This window comes from Vitis riparia, chromosome 14 (assembly GCF_004353265.1).
Source record: "Vitis riparia cultivar Riparia Gloire de Montpellier isolate 1030 chromosome 14, EGFV_Vit.rip_1.0, whole genome shotgun sequence".
NCBI lineage: Eukaryota > Viridiplantae > Streptophyta > Magnoliopsida > Vitales > Vitaceae > Vitis > Vitis riparia.
Window position 1 is genome coordinate 25,272,107 of NC_048444.1, and position 14,882 is coordinate 25,286,988.

At 34.8% G+C, this 14,882-nt stretch overlaps 3 protein-coding genes across 5 annotated transcripts; all 3 read left to right on the forward strand.

Moving 5' to 3' along the window:
* The first annotated feature begins 317 nt into the window (after nt 1–317).
* LOC117931121 (sugar transporter ERD6-like 5) lies at nt 318–5,761 on the forward strand. Of its 2 annotated transcripts, none has more exons than XM_034852009.1 (18): nt 318–723; nt 1,448–1,510; nt 2,054–2,143; nt 2,254–2,313; nt 2,723–2,797; nt 2,880–2,945; nt 3,025–3,100; nt 3,184–3,248; nt 3,461–3,553; nt 3,697–3,777; nt 3,859–3,943; nt 4,030–4,073; nt 4,158–4,220; nt 4,295–4,354; nt 4,453–4,506; nt 4,935–4,994; nt 5,103–5,217; nt 5,311–5,761. In XM_034852009.1, exons 1-18 carry the CDS (start codon nt 514–516, stop codon nt 5,433–5,435), a joined length of 1,485 nt encoding a protein of 494 aa, XP_034707900.1. In that variant the 5' UTR covers nt 318–513; the 3' UTR covers nt 5,436–5,761. The 2 variants fall into 2 exon arrangements, with proteins under 2 accessions (XP_034707900.1, XP_034707901.1); XM_034852010.1 differs by having other exon boundaries at nt 319–723; nt 2,723–2,788.
* Nucleotides 5,762–7,635: 1,874 nt separating this feature from the next.
* LOC117931127 (sugar transporter ERD6-like 5) lies at nt 7,636–9,824 on the forward strand. Its single transcript, XM_034852023.1, has 8 exons — nt 7,636–7,741; nt 8,092–8,154; nt 8,349–8,438; nt 8,563–8,602; nt 8,738–8,901; nt 8,986–9,050; nt 9,156–9,248; nt 9,678–9,824. Exons 1-5 carry the CDS (start codon nt 7,643–7,645, stop codon nt 8,806–8,808), a joined length of 363 nt encoding a protein of 120 aa, XP_034707914.1. The 5' UTR covers nt 7,636–7,642; the 3' UTR covers nt 8,809–8,901; nt 8,986–9,050; nt 9,156–9,248; nt 9,678–9,824.
* A 69-nt stretch (nt 9,825–9,893) lies between these two features.
* On the forward strand, nt 9,894–14,062 carry LOC117931124 (sugar transporter ESL1-like). Of its 2 annotated transcripts, XM_034852015.1 has the most exons (17): nt 9,896–10,146; nt 10,853–10,915; nt 11,092–11,181; nt 11,281–11,406; nt 11,497–11,562; nt 11,646–11,721; nt 11,803–11,867; nt 11,977–12,069; nt 12,149–12,229; nt 12,317–12,401; nt 12,497–12,540; nt 12,623–12,685; nt 12,771–12,830; nt 12,912–12,965; nt 13,431–13,490; nt 13,625–13,739; nt 13,829–14,062. In XM_034852015.1, the coding sequence occupies exons 1-17, from the start codon at nt 9,961–9,963 to the stop codon at nt 13,951–13,953; spliced, it is 1,452 nt and encodes a 483-aa protein (XP_034707906.1). In that variant the 5' UTR covers nt 9,896–9,960; the 3' UTR covers nt 13,954–14,062. The 2 variants fall into 2 exon arrangements, with proteins under 2 accessions (XP_034707907.1, XP_034707906.1); XM_034852016.1 differs by lacking the exon at nt 12,771–12,830 and having other exon boundaries at nt 9,894–10,146.
* Nucleotides 14,063–14,882: the final 820 nt, after the last annotated feature.

Genomic DNA, 14,882 nt, shown 5'->3' on the forward strand with positions numbered 1-14,882 from the left:
ATGGATTGTTATTATACTTTCAGCTTCACAAAAGCCCAAACTGACCAAAAAAAAAAAAAAAGGTGGGAAAAAAACCGCCAGTCACAATCAAAAGCAATTCAAGAAGTTAGGAACGGTAGGTATTTGAGAGTGGTTAGATTGTTAATCAGCCTCTCACATGATATTTGTGGTTTAAGCCAGTGACATGAAAGTATTGATTATTGAATAAAATATTAAAAATAATAACATATGGATTTTTCCTTAATAGAAAAAAAACAAAAAAAAAACATTTGCTTTATTGTCAATGCTCTTCCCCCTCCACCCCCAACCCTTTCTTTTTTCTGTTTTCCGGTCTGTGTTCCCTTCCACTTCCTATAATTGAAAAAGGCGGCCCGAATTACAAAGGCAATTGACCATCTGCCTTTCAAAGTAGGGAGAAAAAAGTAGTCTTAAAAGGAGTAAACGGCCGGACCCGCAGTGCCACATACTAACCCTTCTTGAGTCTGTTTTTCTCTCAAAATCTAGCAGAACGGTATGATGGGGAGAGACAGCTCAAATGGAGGACTCATCACAGCCTCCCTCCTTCATGGAGAAGTTAGGGATGAAGATGGTCCAATATCCATCAATGATCTTGAAGGTGGTGATGCACCACCGGCTGGTGGTGGTAGCTCTTCCTCTTTCACCATTGCTGTTGTTTTCAGCACCTTGATTGCTGTTTGTGGCTCATTTATTTTTGGTACTGCTGTGAGTGTCACCACCCACCCCCAATATTAATTGTCTTATATGCTTCTGTGCACATCATTGTAAGAATTTTAGCTTCTTTTTGATAGACTTTGGAAATATTGAAATATTAGATTTTGTAGAATTTTTGAAATTAAATTGTCACATAAGACATCATTGAATTCATTTAGAAATGAAGTTGAAATTTATGGTTGCATCCGAATTTCAAATCTAATCTATGCAGCTTATGGGGTTTGACCGTTGGATGATCGCATAAATTAAGTTTATTAATGTGATTACCTTTTCATTTTCCAAAAGTGGGCCAGGTTTCATGTCTTTTCTTGGCCCAGCTCTCAGTTGTTAAAGAACGGCCCACGTAGTGTGGGGCCGGGCTCGGTCCTGCCTGGCCCAGATCAGAACTTGGTACCTCGCCGTAGGAGACCGCCGGCGTCGGAGAGGTTCGCCGGCGCTGTTCGCTTCGTTCTTCAATTCTCCCAAACCTCGACTTCCAGTAGATAGAAACCCTAATTTATAGACCTGGAGCGCTCGTTCTCTCTCTCTCTCTCTCTTCCATTTTCATCCGAGACTCATCGAATTTTTTCATTTTTGAGTTTCTTCTGAGGTTGTTCTCGCTAGAAAACCTATTTTAGCCGTCCGTATATTGACGTCGGCGCCTGGAATCTCCGGCGAAACGTAAAAAGGGAGCGGTTTTGGATGAAGTAATGGTTAGTTTATGGCTGAATTGCAGGTGGGATATTCATCACCGGCTGAGTCTGGAATCGTGGATGATCTAGGCCTTTCTACGGCAGAGGTGAAGTACCAATTGTTCCTCTTCTGCTCCTAACCCTTACTGCATTTCCACTGTATCATAACCCTATAAAATAAATTATACATTTGGCATAAATTTTGTTCTACAGTTGACTATTTTTAGATTCAGGCTCAAATGGAATCGGGTATCAATTAGAACCGAAATAAACAGAAAGAAAGTTGATAGATTTTAGATTCTTCTGTCTTTCTTATCAGAAAACTGAGCTGAGGATTCAGAAACTATTTGGTTAAATTTGACTCCAGTGTAAATTTTCTATGTAGAGCATAAAAACCTTATTGGATTTTGCAGTTGTGCATGTAGGATAATGATATAAAGACAAATGTTGATAACATTAATCAGCTCTTTACTTCTAGAATGACCCCCAAAGCATTTTCAGTTCCTCATTTGGATGCAGCAATGGTCTGCATATCGAAACATTTTTAGTGGAATATATTGCTTAGATTTCACATATGCCAATTCTCCTTCTTTCCCTTCTACATCAGCCTAACTAACTAATTGTTGTCTCCTGCCTTCTCCATTATGCAGTACTCCATTTTTGGTTCAATATTGACAATTGGAGGAATGATAGGAGCGGTGATGAGTGGGAAGATAGCTGACCTCATTGGTCGAAGAGGTGTAAGTCCTTTTGTTAGTATTTCAATGTCTATAGGTTTAGCGTGAAATTTGTAGCACCAAATACTTCAACACTTCAGTTCTTCTCAATTTTGGTTGATCTTGTAAATCAGGCAATGTGGGTTTCAGAATTCTTCTGCACAATTGGGTGGATTGCAATAGCATTCTCAGAGGTTTCTTAGCTTCCTTATCTTTCTTCTCTCCTAGGTTAAGCTTATGCTAAGTTTGATTGCTACACTCTAGAGGAATGATTTATTTGTCCTACCTTCACTAGAGACTATACGAAGCAGTACTATGCCAGAGTTTCTGGAGAAAGACTCCAATTTAACTTTTTGCATCTGATTTCATTCAAGTATACTTGGTTCTATGTTCACTAGCTTTTACTTGAAAAGAAGTTCAAAATAGGATATCAGAGGAAATCCTTTTTGTAGCTACACATAATTCTTTGAAATTTCTCCAAACCTACAATAAAAGGTAATCTTTTAAATGATTTAAATGGTGGAAACATCCAGTGTATTGAAATCAATAATCCTTCATTTCCATTTTTACCTGTGGCTTTTGACACTTAATGCCTGTTTAAAGGGTGCTTGGTTGCTCGACATAGGAAGGCTGTTAATTGGATGTGGAATAGGGGCCCTTTCTTATGTGGTAATTGCTGTAAGGTTTACATTCCACATTTTATGTGCTCATCCATGCGATTGATAATGATGATATACATTCAAGTTTCATTGTTGAACAGGTACCTGTCTATATCGCAGAAATAACACCTAAGAATCTTAGAGGACGATTTAGTGGACTTAATATGGTAGATATTTCAATTATAGCTAGATTTGGATTAAAAAATCAACAAATTGTTTATGTGGTTATGAATTAACATTTCACAGTTGTTCATAAGCTGTGGCACTTCAGTAATGTATTTCACTGGTGGTGTTGTCACCTGGCGCATCTTGGCTCTAATTGGTTGGTTCGTCCTGTTCTTACCATGTTTTAATGCAATTTAATGTATTTTGGGAAAAGCAGTTTCTAATCTCTCTCATTTTCAGGAACTATTCCATGTTTACTACCGCTTTTTGGTCTATTCTTTGTTCCGGAGTCTCCTAGGTGGTTGGTGAGAGTCCAGTTTAGAAATTTGCAGAAGTTGTTACTTCCCTGATGTTCATATATCGTGTTAAATGGAAAAGAGATTTGCTAATTCCGAAACAATCAGAATTACCAAGTTTAAAAGAAAATAACACACAAAATTTTATATATATATATATATGTTTAGAAGTTCATGAATATGCATTTAAATGCTCAAATTATGAATGCAACTGTCTGCAGGCAAAGGTTGGTCGAGAAAAAGAGTTTGAAGATTCACTACAACACCTAAGGGGAAAAGACACTGATATTTCTTTTGAAGCTTCTGACATCAAAGTAACATTTTAACTTACGATATATTCAAGAAAGAGTAATAATTTTTTTTTTTTTTTTCAATTTCTATTGGAAGGAAATATTTATTCTTTTCAACTGTTTTGGATGTAGAGCATTAAAGGAGATGGGCTTTTGTTATTTTACAGGATTACACAAGATATCTTGAAGGGCTCTCAGAAACCAGAATTATAGACATTTTCCAGAGGAAATATGCTTATTGTCTCACTGTGAGCGTCATATGTTCATCCTTACTATGTTACGTACCTTTCTTGCTGTTTTTTATGCATGTGTATGTTGAATTGGTTTAGGTCGGAGTTGGATTAATGATAGTGCAAGAATTTGGAGGACTGAATGGTTTTGCATTTTATACGAGTTCCATTCTTGATTCGGCTGGTAAATCACGGGTCCCTGAGGATGCCTCATGTATTTAATGGGGGGAAAACATGTAAAGTAAGATATGAGTTTTTTGTTTATGTCAGGTTTTTTGAGCAAGGTTGGAACTATGGCATATGGTCTTGTACAGGTTCTTAACTCTTTTAACAGTAATTTGAATGTGGGATTCTGCTTCATGTATTTCAGTGATTTGAATTTGGCTGTTCATTTGCAGATTCCAGCGACCATTTTAGGTGTGTTTTTATTCGATAAAATAGGGCGAAGACCTGTTCTGCTGGTGAGAAATAGAAAAAGAAATGGTTTTTAATGTGGTTGATTGAAAAGCCCACATGAATACACCATTGTTTGCAGGTTTCTGCAGCTGGAACATGCTTGGGCTGCTTCCTTACAGGATTGGCATTCCTCTTGCAGGTTTTTTTTTTTTGAAACCAACTCTTCTACTTTGCTGCCTCTTTTTTTCTGTCTTACATATTGTTATTTTCTGAAAAACCTGCTATTGCCATAAACAGGACCTTCACTACTGGAAGGAGGGAACTCCCATTTTGGCACTTGTTGGCGTATTGGTAAAGGATTTTAACCAAAATACAGTTGTTTTGTTTCTTGTTGCATTCATGTAAAAGGAAAACTGTAGTGGAAGATTCTTGTTTTCTTCATATGACACTCTTTGACTTTCCTTGTGCTGTCCTAGTCAATTAGAATGTGAGGTCTCTGAAGCACCAAGTATCCAATTCTTCTTCTGAAGCTTATATAGTCTGGAAGGCTTTTTTCTAGTTTTTTTCTTTTATCTTTTTCCAATACACCTCCTCAATCCCCTTCAGTTGCCATTGCTTGGCTGCTAGCATGGCAAAATATGTAAGGTTGCGTCTTTCAGACAGAGTCCTACCATAGTTTGAAGGGCCATTGTTATTAAAACTTTTCATGGGTTCAGATGGATTTTACATGGGGATGGATAAAATCAATTTATATTTTGGCTGTTTGATTCTGCAATCAGGTATTTAGCTCATCTTTTGTATTTGGCATGGGAGGGATACCATGGATTATAATGTCAGAGGTCAGTTCACTTGCTTTGGGTTTGATTTGTACTTCTTTTAACAGATTAACATGCACAATAAGGTTTACATTATTTCAGAAATACAATGAATGATTGGTTTCTATCCAGATATTTCCCATAAACATTAAGGGCCCAGCTGGAAGCCTAGTGACTTTTGTTTGCTGGTTTGGCTCTTGGTTTGTTGCTTGTACTTTCTACTTTTTATTTGAATGGAGCTCAGCAGGTGATACTTCTCTCTCAACTCTCTCTCTCTCTCTCTCTCTCTTTCTTCTCTCCCTCTCTCAACTTGCACATGACTGTTTGTACATTATTTCAGGAACATTTTTCATATTTTCGAGCATTTGCGGTTTAGGTGTTCTGTTCATTGCCAAACTCGTACCAGAGACCAAGGGAAGAACATTAGAAGAAATACAAGCATCCATTACTTACTTTCTGCAGTAAGATATACCTGGCATCCTATAAGAGATCAGATAATAATAAGGTGCCAGAAATCCAAGGAAGAACGCTAGAAGAAATACAAGCTTCAAATACCTACCTTCTGCAATAAGGTAGACTGTACGTGTTATAAGGCATCTTTATATGCACTTTGTCACCTGCTTGTATCTCAGCACATTACAGAGAAATTTAATTTCCTATATATAATGTACTTGATTTGACCAAACCCTTTGCATTGCCACTCAAGTCTAAACTACTTTCTCTTTTTCTTTTGAGTTATTTGATTAAAAGAGAAGAAATAATCCGAAAATTGTAAAGATAGTTTTCTTTTATAGTAGTTGAGCAGTCATCTTTGATCTCTACTCTTTTTGTTTTGAGGGACATGATGAGACGACTATGGCAGACACCTTTGTGATTTTGAAAGCAATCCCATCTCTGGTCCCAATTAAAGAAAAGCAGGGTTGGGTGAATCAGATTCTAATATAGTGTGAGAGCAAAGCTTGCTTCAAATGTAATCCTAGCGGTGTTGTTTTTTTGACTTTTTGCTGAAAGTAATTTGTTTTCATAATTTAGGTTGTTTGTTTTTCTATTTTTTTATGACTTATTATAAACTTTTTACTAAATAGAAAAAACCAAAATATATAATTTTTTCTAAATAGAAAAAATAATATATTGGTTTTTATTTTTTTTTAATACTTAATATAAATAAAATACTAACAAAACAAACAACCTAATATTTAATGCTATTAAGCATTAAGGTTGTATTTAGAATTAAGTAAAAAACAAACATCATCTAATACTAAAATTAAAGAAAAATTTAAGATAATAATAAATATAAAATTTCAAAATTTGTGTTCAATGACTTTTTGTCTTGATCTTCGTTTAGAAAATTCAGTCATTTTACCACAAAAAAGGCAATACTAAAAAATGATCGGACAATTTAAAGAATGCTAAGGGTGCGTTTGATCATATTTTCTAAAATTTGTTTTTAAAAATTATTTTTTATTTTTAACTTAAAAATAGTTTTCAAAAAAAAGTTTCAAAAACCATGGCCAAACAAGTCCATGTTTTCCTTTTATTTTTAAAAATGAGTGAAAATAACTCTTATTTTTTTCCTAAAAATTATTCTTTATTTCACTTTATTTTTAAAAATCGTTTGCAAAAAACAATGGTTAAATAGTATTAGAAAATTTTTAAAATAATTTTTCATTTTTAAAAACAAAAAATTGTTTTTAAATCACTTGGCCAAACAAGCTCTAATAATAATGATTTTTTTTTTTTTAAATTTCAATTTATAAGGAAAAAAAACCAAATAGTGTTTATAGTTATTTTTATTTAAAATTTATTATTATGTTTTTCTTTTCAAAAAAATAAATAAAAAAGGAAAAAGAATAAAGGACCGTATACCATGCTTTAGGTTTCATCCGCTTAGGAGGGTGGATACCTGACCCACGACATTCAGCCTGGTGCCAGTTAGTTTCCTGTACCTTTTCAATTTGTAAATTAATTAAAGAAAAAAAAATTAAAAAAATGATTTTGTTATGAAAAATATGTAAAAAAGATATAAATAAGATTAGTTAAAAACTCATTTATTTTTAAATTATTTAATATTTGTATTGAAAGAATTAAAATAAATGAAATAAATTTAAAATAATATATAAAACTAATTTATTAATTTTAAATCTATTTTTTATTTTTTATTTTTTTCTCTTTATTTTCTTTTCCTTATATTTTTCTCAAACTTTCCGATAGTAAACATAGTCATCGTGTTTAAATTTAGATCTTATTGTTTTATGGTAAATCTAATTTTGTTACTTTATACAAAGTTTGGTATAATTATTTTGTACCTTAATTTAATTCTTTCCGGGTCTTGATTATTATTATTTTTTAAATCCTAGTCTCGTCGTAAAATTTGGTGGGTATATATCTTTATTATCTTAAACTTTTCCTAACTATTATGTTATAATTTATCATCGATAAATAAATAAAATTAATTAAATTTATATATAATTATCTATGTTACATTTGAAAATTTAGGAAGACAGTAGCCTGGCTGACACCGGCCGAGTACGTAGTTTGGGCCCCCTTGTGTTATTCAACTTTCTGAGGCCCACCCGCATGCTGCACGACAGCATTCCCAAACAGACATAATCAAACGTTTGTCACTTTTGTAAAGATTCCCATTCACTCTCTCAGAACTAAGAACCTCAGAAATGGAGAGAGGAAACATGGATGAAGGACTGACCACAAGCTTCTCACTCCTGCTTGCAGAAAAGGAAGTTAGAGATGGTTCCTTCAATTGTGGTTTCATTGTAAGTTTGATCCATTGCCTATAATGCTTCTATTTTTGTTGTTTGAGCTCATTTCTATGCTTAAGAGTCTTGCTTGGTTCCTCTTTTTATTTCTGCTTTAGCAAAGAAAAACAAAATGCTATAACACCGGAAATCTTCTCCATGGCTTTTCTGAGTAGACAACTCACCTGGTGTAACTTTTTAAGAGCCAAGAAGAAGTAGATTTTTTATCTGCTCAATAAAACCATTCAGAGAATTGACTTCGTTAATTACACCCTAGCAATAATTATCCATTTCATGAAGCAATAAATTAGCTAGCCATGTAATGGGCTGATTTTTGAGTTAACGGGTGGTTTCTGATTGCTTTGTAGTGGGGATATTCATCACCTGTTGAGCATGAACTGATGGATGATCTGGGGCTCTCTCTGGCTGAGGTAAGTACTAACTGAGACCATTACTGAAAATAACGTTTATAAACATAAATGACAAACATTTATTTTTATAAAATACTGTATATGCTTCTGTGTGGATTAAGCACAGCAATAAGTAGAGGAGAAAAATAGGAAGGAATGAAAAACCTGTGGCTAAACTCCTTTCTTTTTGATTGATTTTCTTTCTTATTTTACAGTACTCAGTTTTCGTATCAATATGGGCATTTGGGGGAATAATAGCTTCACTAATGACTGGTACAGCAACCGATTTTATTGGTCGGCGAGGTGTAAGTGTTAAGACTGTTAAATGCCTATAAGCCTATTATGAAATTGTCAATATATTTGTAAAACCTCATCAACTGTTTAATTGTTCTCAATTTTGGTTTAATTTTCAATACATTCTTGAAGCAGACAATGTTGTTTGCGGATATATCCTGCATCATTGGCCAAGGTTTGTTGTTCCTTTCCTTCTTTCTTCCGCTCAACCTCAATGCTTATTTAAGCTTCAAGGATCAGGCTGAACCTAGTCAATGCATGTTTTTTTTTGGGGATGGGATTGATATTAAATTTCACTGCTTTTTCAAAGGATCATTGGTGGCTGGACTTGGGAAGATTTTTAACAGGATTCGCAGCCGGGCATTTTACTTATGTGCCTAAATATGTGAAATACTACAGTTGATGCTGGGTTCTGGCAGTTAACTAATTTTTTCATTGGAACCATTGTTTCCTGGCGCACCTTGGCTCCAATTGGTAATAGCTTTGAAATCTTTACTGATTGATACAATTGAAGGAAATGTCCATATAATTGTTTCTGATATTTGGTTTCATTTCCAGGAATGGTTCCAGGCCTGTTACAGTTTATTGGTCCATTCTTCGTTCCAGAGTCTCCTAGATGGTTGGTGAGTCCAACTAAATTTTCTTGAGATTCTTTACACAGCATCGCAGTGTTGTTTAAACAAGTATAGTGGTCTTAGGCAAAGGTTGGTTGATGCAATTCTCTGCAGGCAAAGGTTGGTTGGGACGAAGAGCTAGAAGTTGCTCTACAGAGGCTGAGGGGACCAAACACCAATGTTTCTCGAGAGGCAGCTGACGTCAAGGTATCATTTCAGCTACATATGTCCATGAACGAAAATGCTGGTCCAATTAATTGAGTTGGACTGGAAAGACCATCGATTGATGATTCAATTGGTTGATCAGTCGGTTTGGTCTGATTTTTAAAACATTGAATTTTTCTTTTAAAAAGGTAAGTTTAATGTTAAGGTGAACTTGTTTCTAAAAATGCAAGTTTAATAGAAAAAAAATGAACCTAAATTTTTAAAAAGACAAGTTTAACATAAAAAATTTTAGAGTAAAAAGTGGAACCGCAAGAAGTGAAAAGAAGGGTTTAATATAAAAGTGAATTTGTTTTTTTGAAAAACAAAGTTTAATGTAAAAGTAAAATAAGGGATGGAAAGTAAGATATTTTTGTATTTCTTTCTTAAACCACTATTTTTATTAATATTTTTAAAATAATATATTTTTTTCAGAGGAAATCTCGTCGAATCCCATCGCCACCCTTTTTGCTGTGACAAAAAATCCCGTGCGCGATTATCCAGCATATTTTAATCCTTGCGCCCTTCAACGTTATTGGCTTCCAACCATCTACCCATATATACTAATGCAAATTCAATAATGAAGCTACTCTTCCTAAATCCTCTTTCTATCTTCCATTCTCACCAACCCTTCCTCAATGTATATATCCTTCTCAAAACTACTCTCTTCTCTCAATTCTACTGCTTTCTCTTGTTCAATTTCCAAGAATAGTAGGATATGGAGAGGAGGAACAATGAAGAAGTCCTTGTAACAAGCTCTCTTCTTGTTGATCAAGAAAATGCCACGAACTACTACCATTGTATTGTCCCAGGTGGTGTCGACGGTGGTTCCTCCTCAGTCACAGCTGCTGTTATTTTCAGCACAGTGGTGGTGGTGTGCGGCACCTTCAATACTGGGTGTGCTGTAAGTAAAATTCATGTCCTATCTTCCCTTCTGGTTTAGACTTATGCCCTCATTTCTTTGCGCATGGCCATCTTTTTCGATATTCATTTTGTCCTACTTATATCTTTTGATCTTCATTTTGTCTTTTCTTCCTTTCTATTATTTCATTTTTTTTTCCTTTTATCCATTCTTCCTATTAGAATTTATTAGTATTTCCTATAAAAAATGATATTCATGTAATGAAATTACAATGCAAATGAAATGCAATTAATTTATTTTAAATATATCTCTCATTAAATCTTTGTATACTTTACACATAATAATAATAATAATAATAATAATCATAATAATAATAAATAGGAAAAATAATAAAGTAATACAAAGTGAAATAGTAGAAAAAAATTAGAATGACAGTACCAGACATTTTTATTGGTCAAATCATCAAATATACTTTCCAATAATTTTGTTGAAATTCAAAGCTTGTGGGATGAAATAGGAAGGTTTTGCAACCTTTGGGCTCTCCAATATAATTAGGATGCAATTATACTAGGTATATAATGAGTAAAGGCTTGGCTGGAAACAATAGGATAGAAAAAGGATATTGTTCAGGTAGAAGGTAGAAAGTTACCAAGAAATGAGCTTACTATTTCATTTGATTTCCTTACAACATTTGCCAGTGATGATTCAAGAAATATATGCTAGTCATAATCAGTTGATTGCTTTGTAGGCTGGATATTCATCACCTGCTGAGTCTGGAATCATGGAAGATCTAGGCCTCTCTGTGGCTGAGGTCAGTATAAACGAGACCTACTAAAAGGGTCATCTGTAGACACAAATGATAAACAGGGGAAAATCTCCATAACTGAATCAATCTGTAACATGGGGTGTAGCAGGCTTTTTCAGATGCTCAGGGTTCTAATCAATAAGGGGTGGCTGGCTTTACTGATTCTGTTTCTTATTTTGCAGTATTCAGTTTTTGGTTCATTATGGACAGCGGGAGGAATAGTGGGTGCATTAATAAGTGGGAGGACAGCAGATCTTATTGGTCGAAGAGGTGTAAGTCATAGACCCTGCCTAATGAAAATGTTCCAATTCTAGAACCTCTATAAAGATGGTTTTTAACTCTTACCAATTTTGGTTGATTTGGCGAGGCAGGCAATGTGGTTTGCAGATATCTTCTGCATCATGGGGTGGCTATTAATAGCATTCGCCAAGGATTATTGGTGGCTCGACTTTGGAAGATTAGCAATAGGATTTGCGGTTGGGCTTATTTCTTATGTTGTAAGCGTAGTATGGTGTGTAGTTCATATTTCAGTTACCTATTCATGCTATCTGTCACATTACTCAACAATCCTGGCCATTACCATACAGGCAGCGGTTTATATTTCAGAAATAGCACCCAGGAATATTCGGGGAGGATTTACATCGGCTGGTTCGGTAATCAAAATAATCATATACTTGGATCAAAGAACCAACTCCATCTGTTTACCATGTGCTTATATATTGCCAATATACTGCAGTTGATGATGTGTTGTGGCTTTTCAATGTTTTATTTCGTCGGAACTGTTGTTTCCTGGCGCACCTTGGCTATGATCGGTAACTTCATAGGACTCTTCTACTCTGTAATTAAACCAAGGGAGTTCCGTAGAAGTAACTTCTAATTCATTTCTTTTGCAGGAGCTGTTCCATGTGTATTACAGGCCGTAGGTTTATTCTTCGTTCCAGAGTCTCCAAGATGGCTGGTAAGTCCAATTAATTTAGAGGTTTTCTATATGGCGTTCTAGTGTTGTATAGGAAGAAAATGTTTTAATCTTAGGCAAAGATTAATTAGTCTAGTGAAATTCTCTGCAGGCAAAGGTTGGTCGAGAGAAAGAGCTAGAAGCTGCTTTGTGGAGGCTAAGGGGAGAGAGAGCTGATATCGCTCTAGAAGCAGCAGACATCATGGTAACTTCTCAGAAAATTGCCTTTTCTTTTCTTTGGACTTCAACTGGAAGAAGTGAGACTGGCTCAATTTGTTTTACAGGAGTATACAAAAACCTTTCAGCAGTTCCCAAAAGCTACAATTCTGGAATTGTTCCGGATGAGATATGCTCATTCACTCATTGTAAAGCCTTAAAAATTTGTTTTTAGTTTGGCATGTTTCCTTTTTAATTACTTGTCAGGTGATTTACAGATAATCCAACTGGTTTAGGTTGGAGTTGGCTTGATGGTGCTGACACAATTTTCAGGGGTCACTGCAGTTCAATGCTTTACAAGTTCCATCCTGGAGTCAGCTGGTAAATCAAGGACCTTTAGTGTTCTTTCATATAATTAAAAGGGAAACAAAATAGATCTTCGATGACCAATGTTATCAATCTGGTGTTTGTGACAGATTTTTCAACTACTTTTGGGAGTAGAGCAATAGCTATTCTCCAGGTTCTTGATTCTCATTTAACTGTAATTTGGATTTGGGACTCGGCTTAATGCTTTTCTTAGACATGTAAATATTCTCCTGCAGATTCCTGTTATGGCTGTGAGTGTAGTCTTAATAGACAAATCAGGAAGACGGCCACTTCTAATGGTTAGGATGGGGAGGAATCTGTTCTGAAGTTTGTAATTAATGTTGTTGATGAACAAGTCCATAGCTAATTTGCCAATTCCTGTAGGTTTCTGCAGCTGGAATGGGGTTGAGTAGCTTGCTTATAGGATTTTCATTCTTAATGCAGGTCTCGTCTACAAGAACATTTAACTAATATATTATTTATTTTCCTTGTTTCTAGTTTCATTTTTCTTTTGTGTACATCCAGGACATGAACCAGTTGAAGGAGGTCACTCCAATAGTGGTGCTCATAGGCCTATTGGTAATGCAACTTAACATAAAAACCGATCTTTGACTATAATTATGCCCTCTCTTTCAGATTGCCTATCAAATAGGATTGGAGCAGAAGGGCATAGTGTCTATTAGAGCTTATTTGGCAATGATTGTAGAAAAAAATTCTAGCCTTTCTTGCACTTGAAAGCAATTATTTTGAGAAAAAATTTCAAGTGTTAAAAAGATTAGACACACTTCATAAAATCATTACCAAACGAATTCTTATAGAGTTTTGAAGGTCTCTGTGTAAGGCTTTTCATGCTCCATAATCTTCACATAGTTTAAGCACTTGCCCTTGGCCAGGGCCCAACCAAAGAAAGTAAACCCTTCAGGTTTCTTCCATTTGAATCCTATTTTGGTTAAAATGATCAATACCTGCATTATTTTTTGAGGGTTTAGCTAACAGTAATCGATAAAATTGGGTTGTATGTTGACCGCATAATTCTGCAATCAGACTTATTCAGCAACTTATTCATTGGGCATGGCAGGACTACCATGGCTGATCATGGCAGAGGTATAACTTAATTATTGTTTATGAACTTCACACTTCCTTCCCTGAAGATTTGTAATGCAACTATTTATTTAGTTATTTGCCCTCAGGTTTATAACTATAGCTGATATTGGTGGATGGATTTTTATTAATTTCAGATATATCCCATAAACATAAAGGGTGTGGCAGGCAGCCTAGTGACCTTCTCCAACTGGTTCTTTTCTTGGGTTGTGACATACACTTTTAACTACATGTTTGATTGGAGCTCTGCGGGTAACCCTCTCTTTCTTTATCTCTTTCTTGAAATTTTCCATTAATAGACATGAAAGCTTTAGGTGCTTTTCGTGGCTTGACTGCTTCAGGAACATTCTTCTTTTACTCTATAATATCGGGTTCCACTGTTCTATTCACTGCAAAGCTGGTACCAGAAACCAAGGGACGAAAGCTTGAAGAAATACAAGCATCAATGACTCATTTTCTCCACTAAAAAAAACTCTTCATGCTCTATGGGAGTAAATATCATGTAGTGGAACTTTTTCTGATTTGTGTCCTGAATTGAAGAAATAAAGTAAAATTTTACCTATGCAATTGAGTTACACGTTGTGATTAATATTTTTGTTACAAAACTACTAAAGAGGGAGGGTAAATTGATAGTAGACAAAACTATGCCCAAAGATGATATCCCAAACTATATTTTTGAGGTCTTATATATTTTGATTGATTGAATCAAATCAATTTTTCCTTCTTGATTAGCTCTATAAGAGAATTAGTATAGATTTGATATATCAACAACTTTTCGATCAGTGTGGGTAGAAACACCAAATAGGCTCTTCAGTCACCATAAGGGACATAAGATAGACATGGAAAATAACTTATAGAGATTATCTCAATATTTGAAAATGTAAAAACCACAAGTCTATTGGAGCAATAATCCATTAGATATGAAAGAAGCATGCATGGTTTTACCTATCTTGGGACCTATCTCCCCACAAGTCTTAATAGTGACCAACACCTATATGTCTTCTTCACATTCACAACGCATCATTCCCCCATGCATGCTTATGAGTGGATTACCTGTAAATCATATTAATGCTTAGTGGCTTGAATTGTTGACCTCTACTTTTCCTTTGTGAATAAGAGCTTTCAAGATTTTCTTGAATAAACCTTGATTTTGAGAATTTTTAGAAATAGAGCAAAAAAATGACATTCTCTAGATTTATAGAGTTTTTTTTTTCACACACCAAAAATTAGTTTTTCAATTCTTTTTATACCAAATCCCTAGGTTTTTAGTGGTGTCAAACTAGGAAAACAAATGACATTCTCTAGATTTATGGAGCTTGTTTTCATACACCCAAAATGACCTTTTCAATTCTTTTTATACCAAATCCCTAGGTTTTTAGTGGTGTCAAACTTGCA

What these genes read in the sequence shown, in the direction of transcription:
- LOC117931127 (XM_034852023.1), top strand. Translation starts at nt 7,643, where the DNA reads ATGGAGAGAGGAAACATGGATGAAGGACTGACCACAAGCTTCTCACTC. An exon ending in CCTTCAATTGTGGTTTCATT is followed by an intron (nt 7,742 to 8,091) that starts GTAAGTTTGATC and finishes ATTGCTTTGTAG; the next exon opens with TGGGGATATTCATCACCTGT. An exon ending in ATTTTATTGGTCGGCGAGGT is followed by an intron (nt 8,439 to 8,562) that starts GTAAGTGTTAAG and finishes TTCTTGAAGCAG; the next exon opens with ACAATGTTGTTTGCGGATAT.
- LOC117931124 (XM_034852015.1), top strand. Translation starts at nt 9,961, where the DNA reads ATGGAGAGGAGGAACAATGAAGAAGTCCTTGTAACAAGCTCTCTTCTT. An exon ending in TTCCATCCTGGAGTCAGCTG is followed by an intron (nt 12,402 to 12,496) that starts GTAAATCAAGGA and finishes TGTTTGTGACAG; the next exon opens with ATTTTTCAACTACTTTTGGG. An exon ending in TGGTGCTCATAGGCCTATTG is followed by an intron (nt 12,966 to 13,430) that starts GTAATGCAACTT and finishes TTCTGCAATCAG; the next exon opens with ACTTATTCAGCAACTTATTC.
- LOC117931121 (XM_034852009.1), top strand. Translation starts at nt 514, where the DNA reads ATGATGGGGAGAGACAGCTCAAATGGAGGACTCATCACAGCCTCCCTC. An exon ending in CATTTATTTTTGGTACTGCT is followed by an intron (nt 724 to 1,447) that starts GTGAGTGTCACC and finishes GCTGAATTGCAG; the next exon opens with GTGGGATATTCATCACCGGC. An exon ending in GGCGAAGACCTGTTCTGCTG is followed by an intron (nt 4,221 to 4,294) that starts GTGAGAAATAGA and finishes CATTGTTTGCAG; the next exon opens with GTTTCTGCAGCTGGAACATG.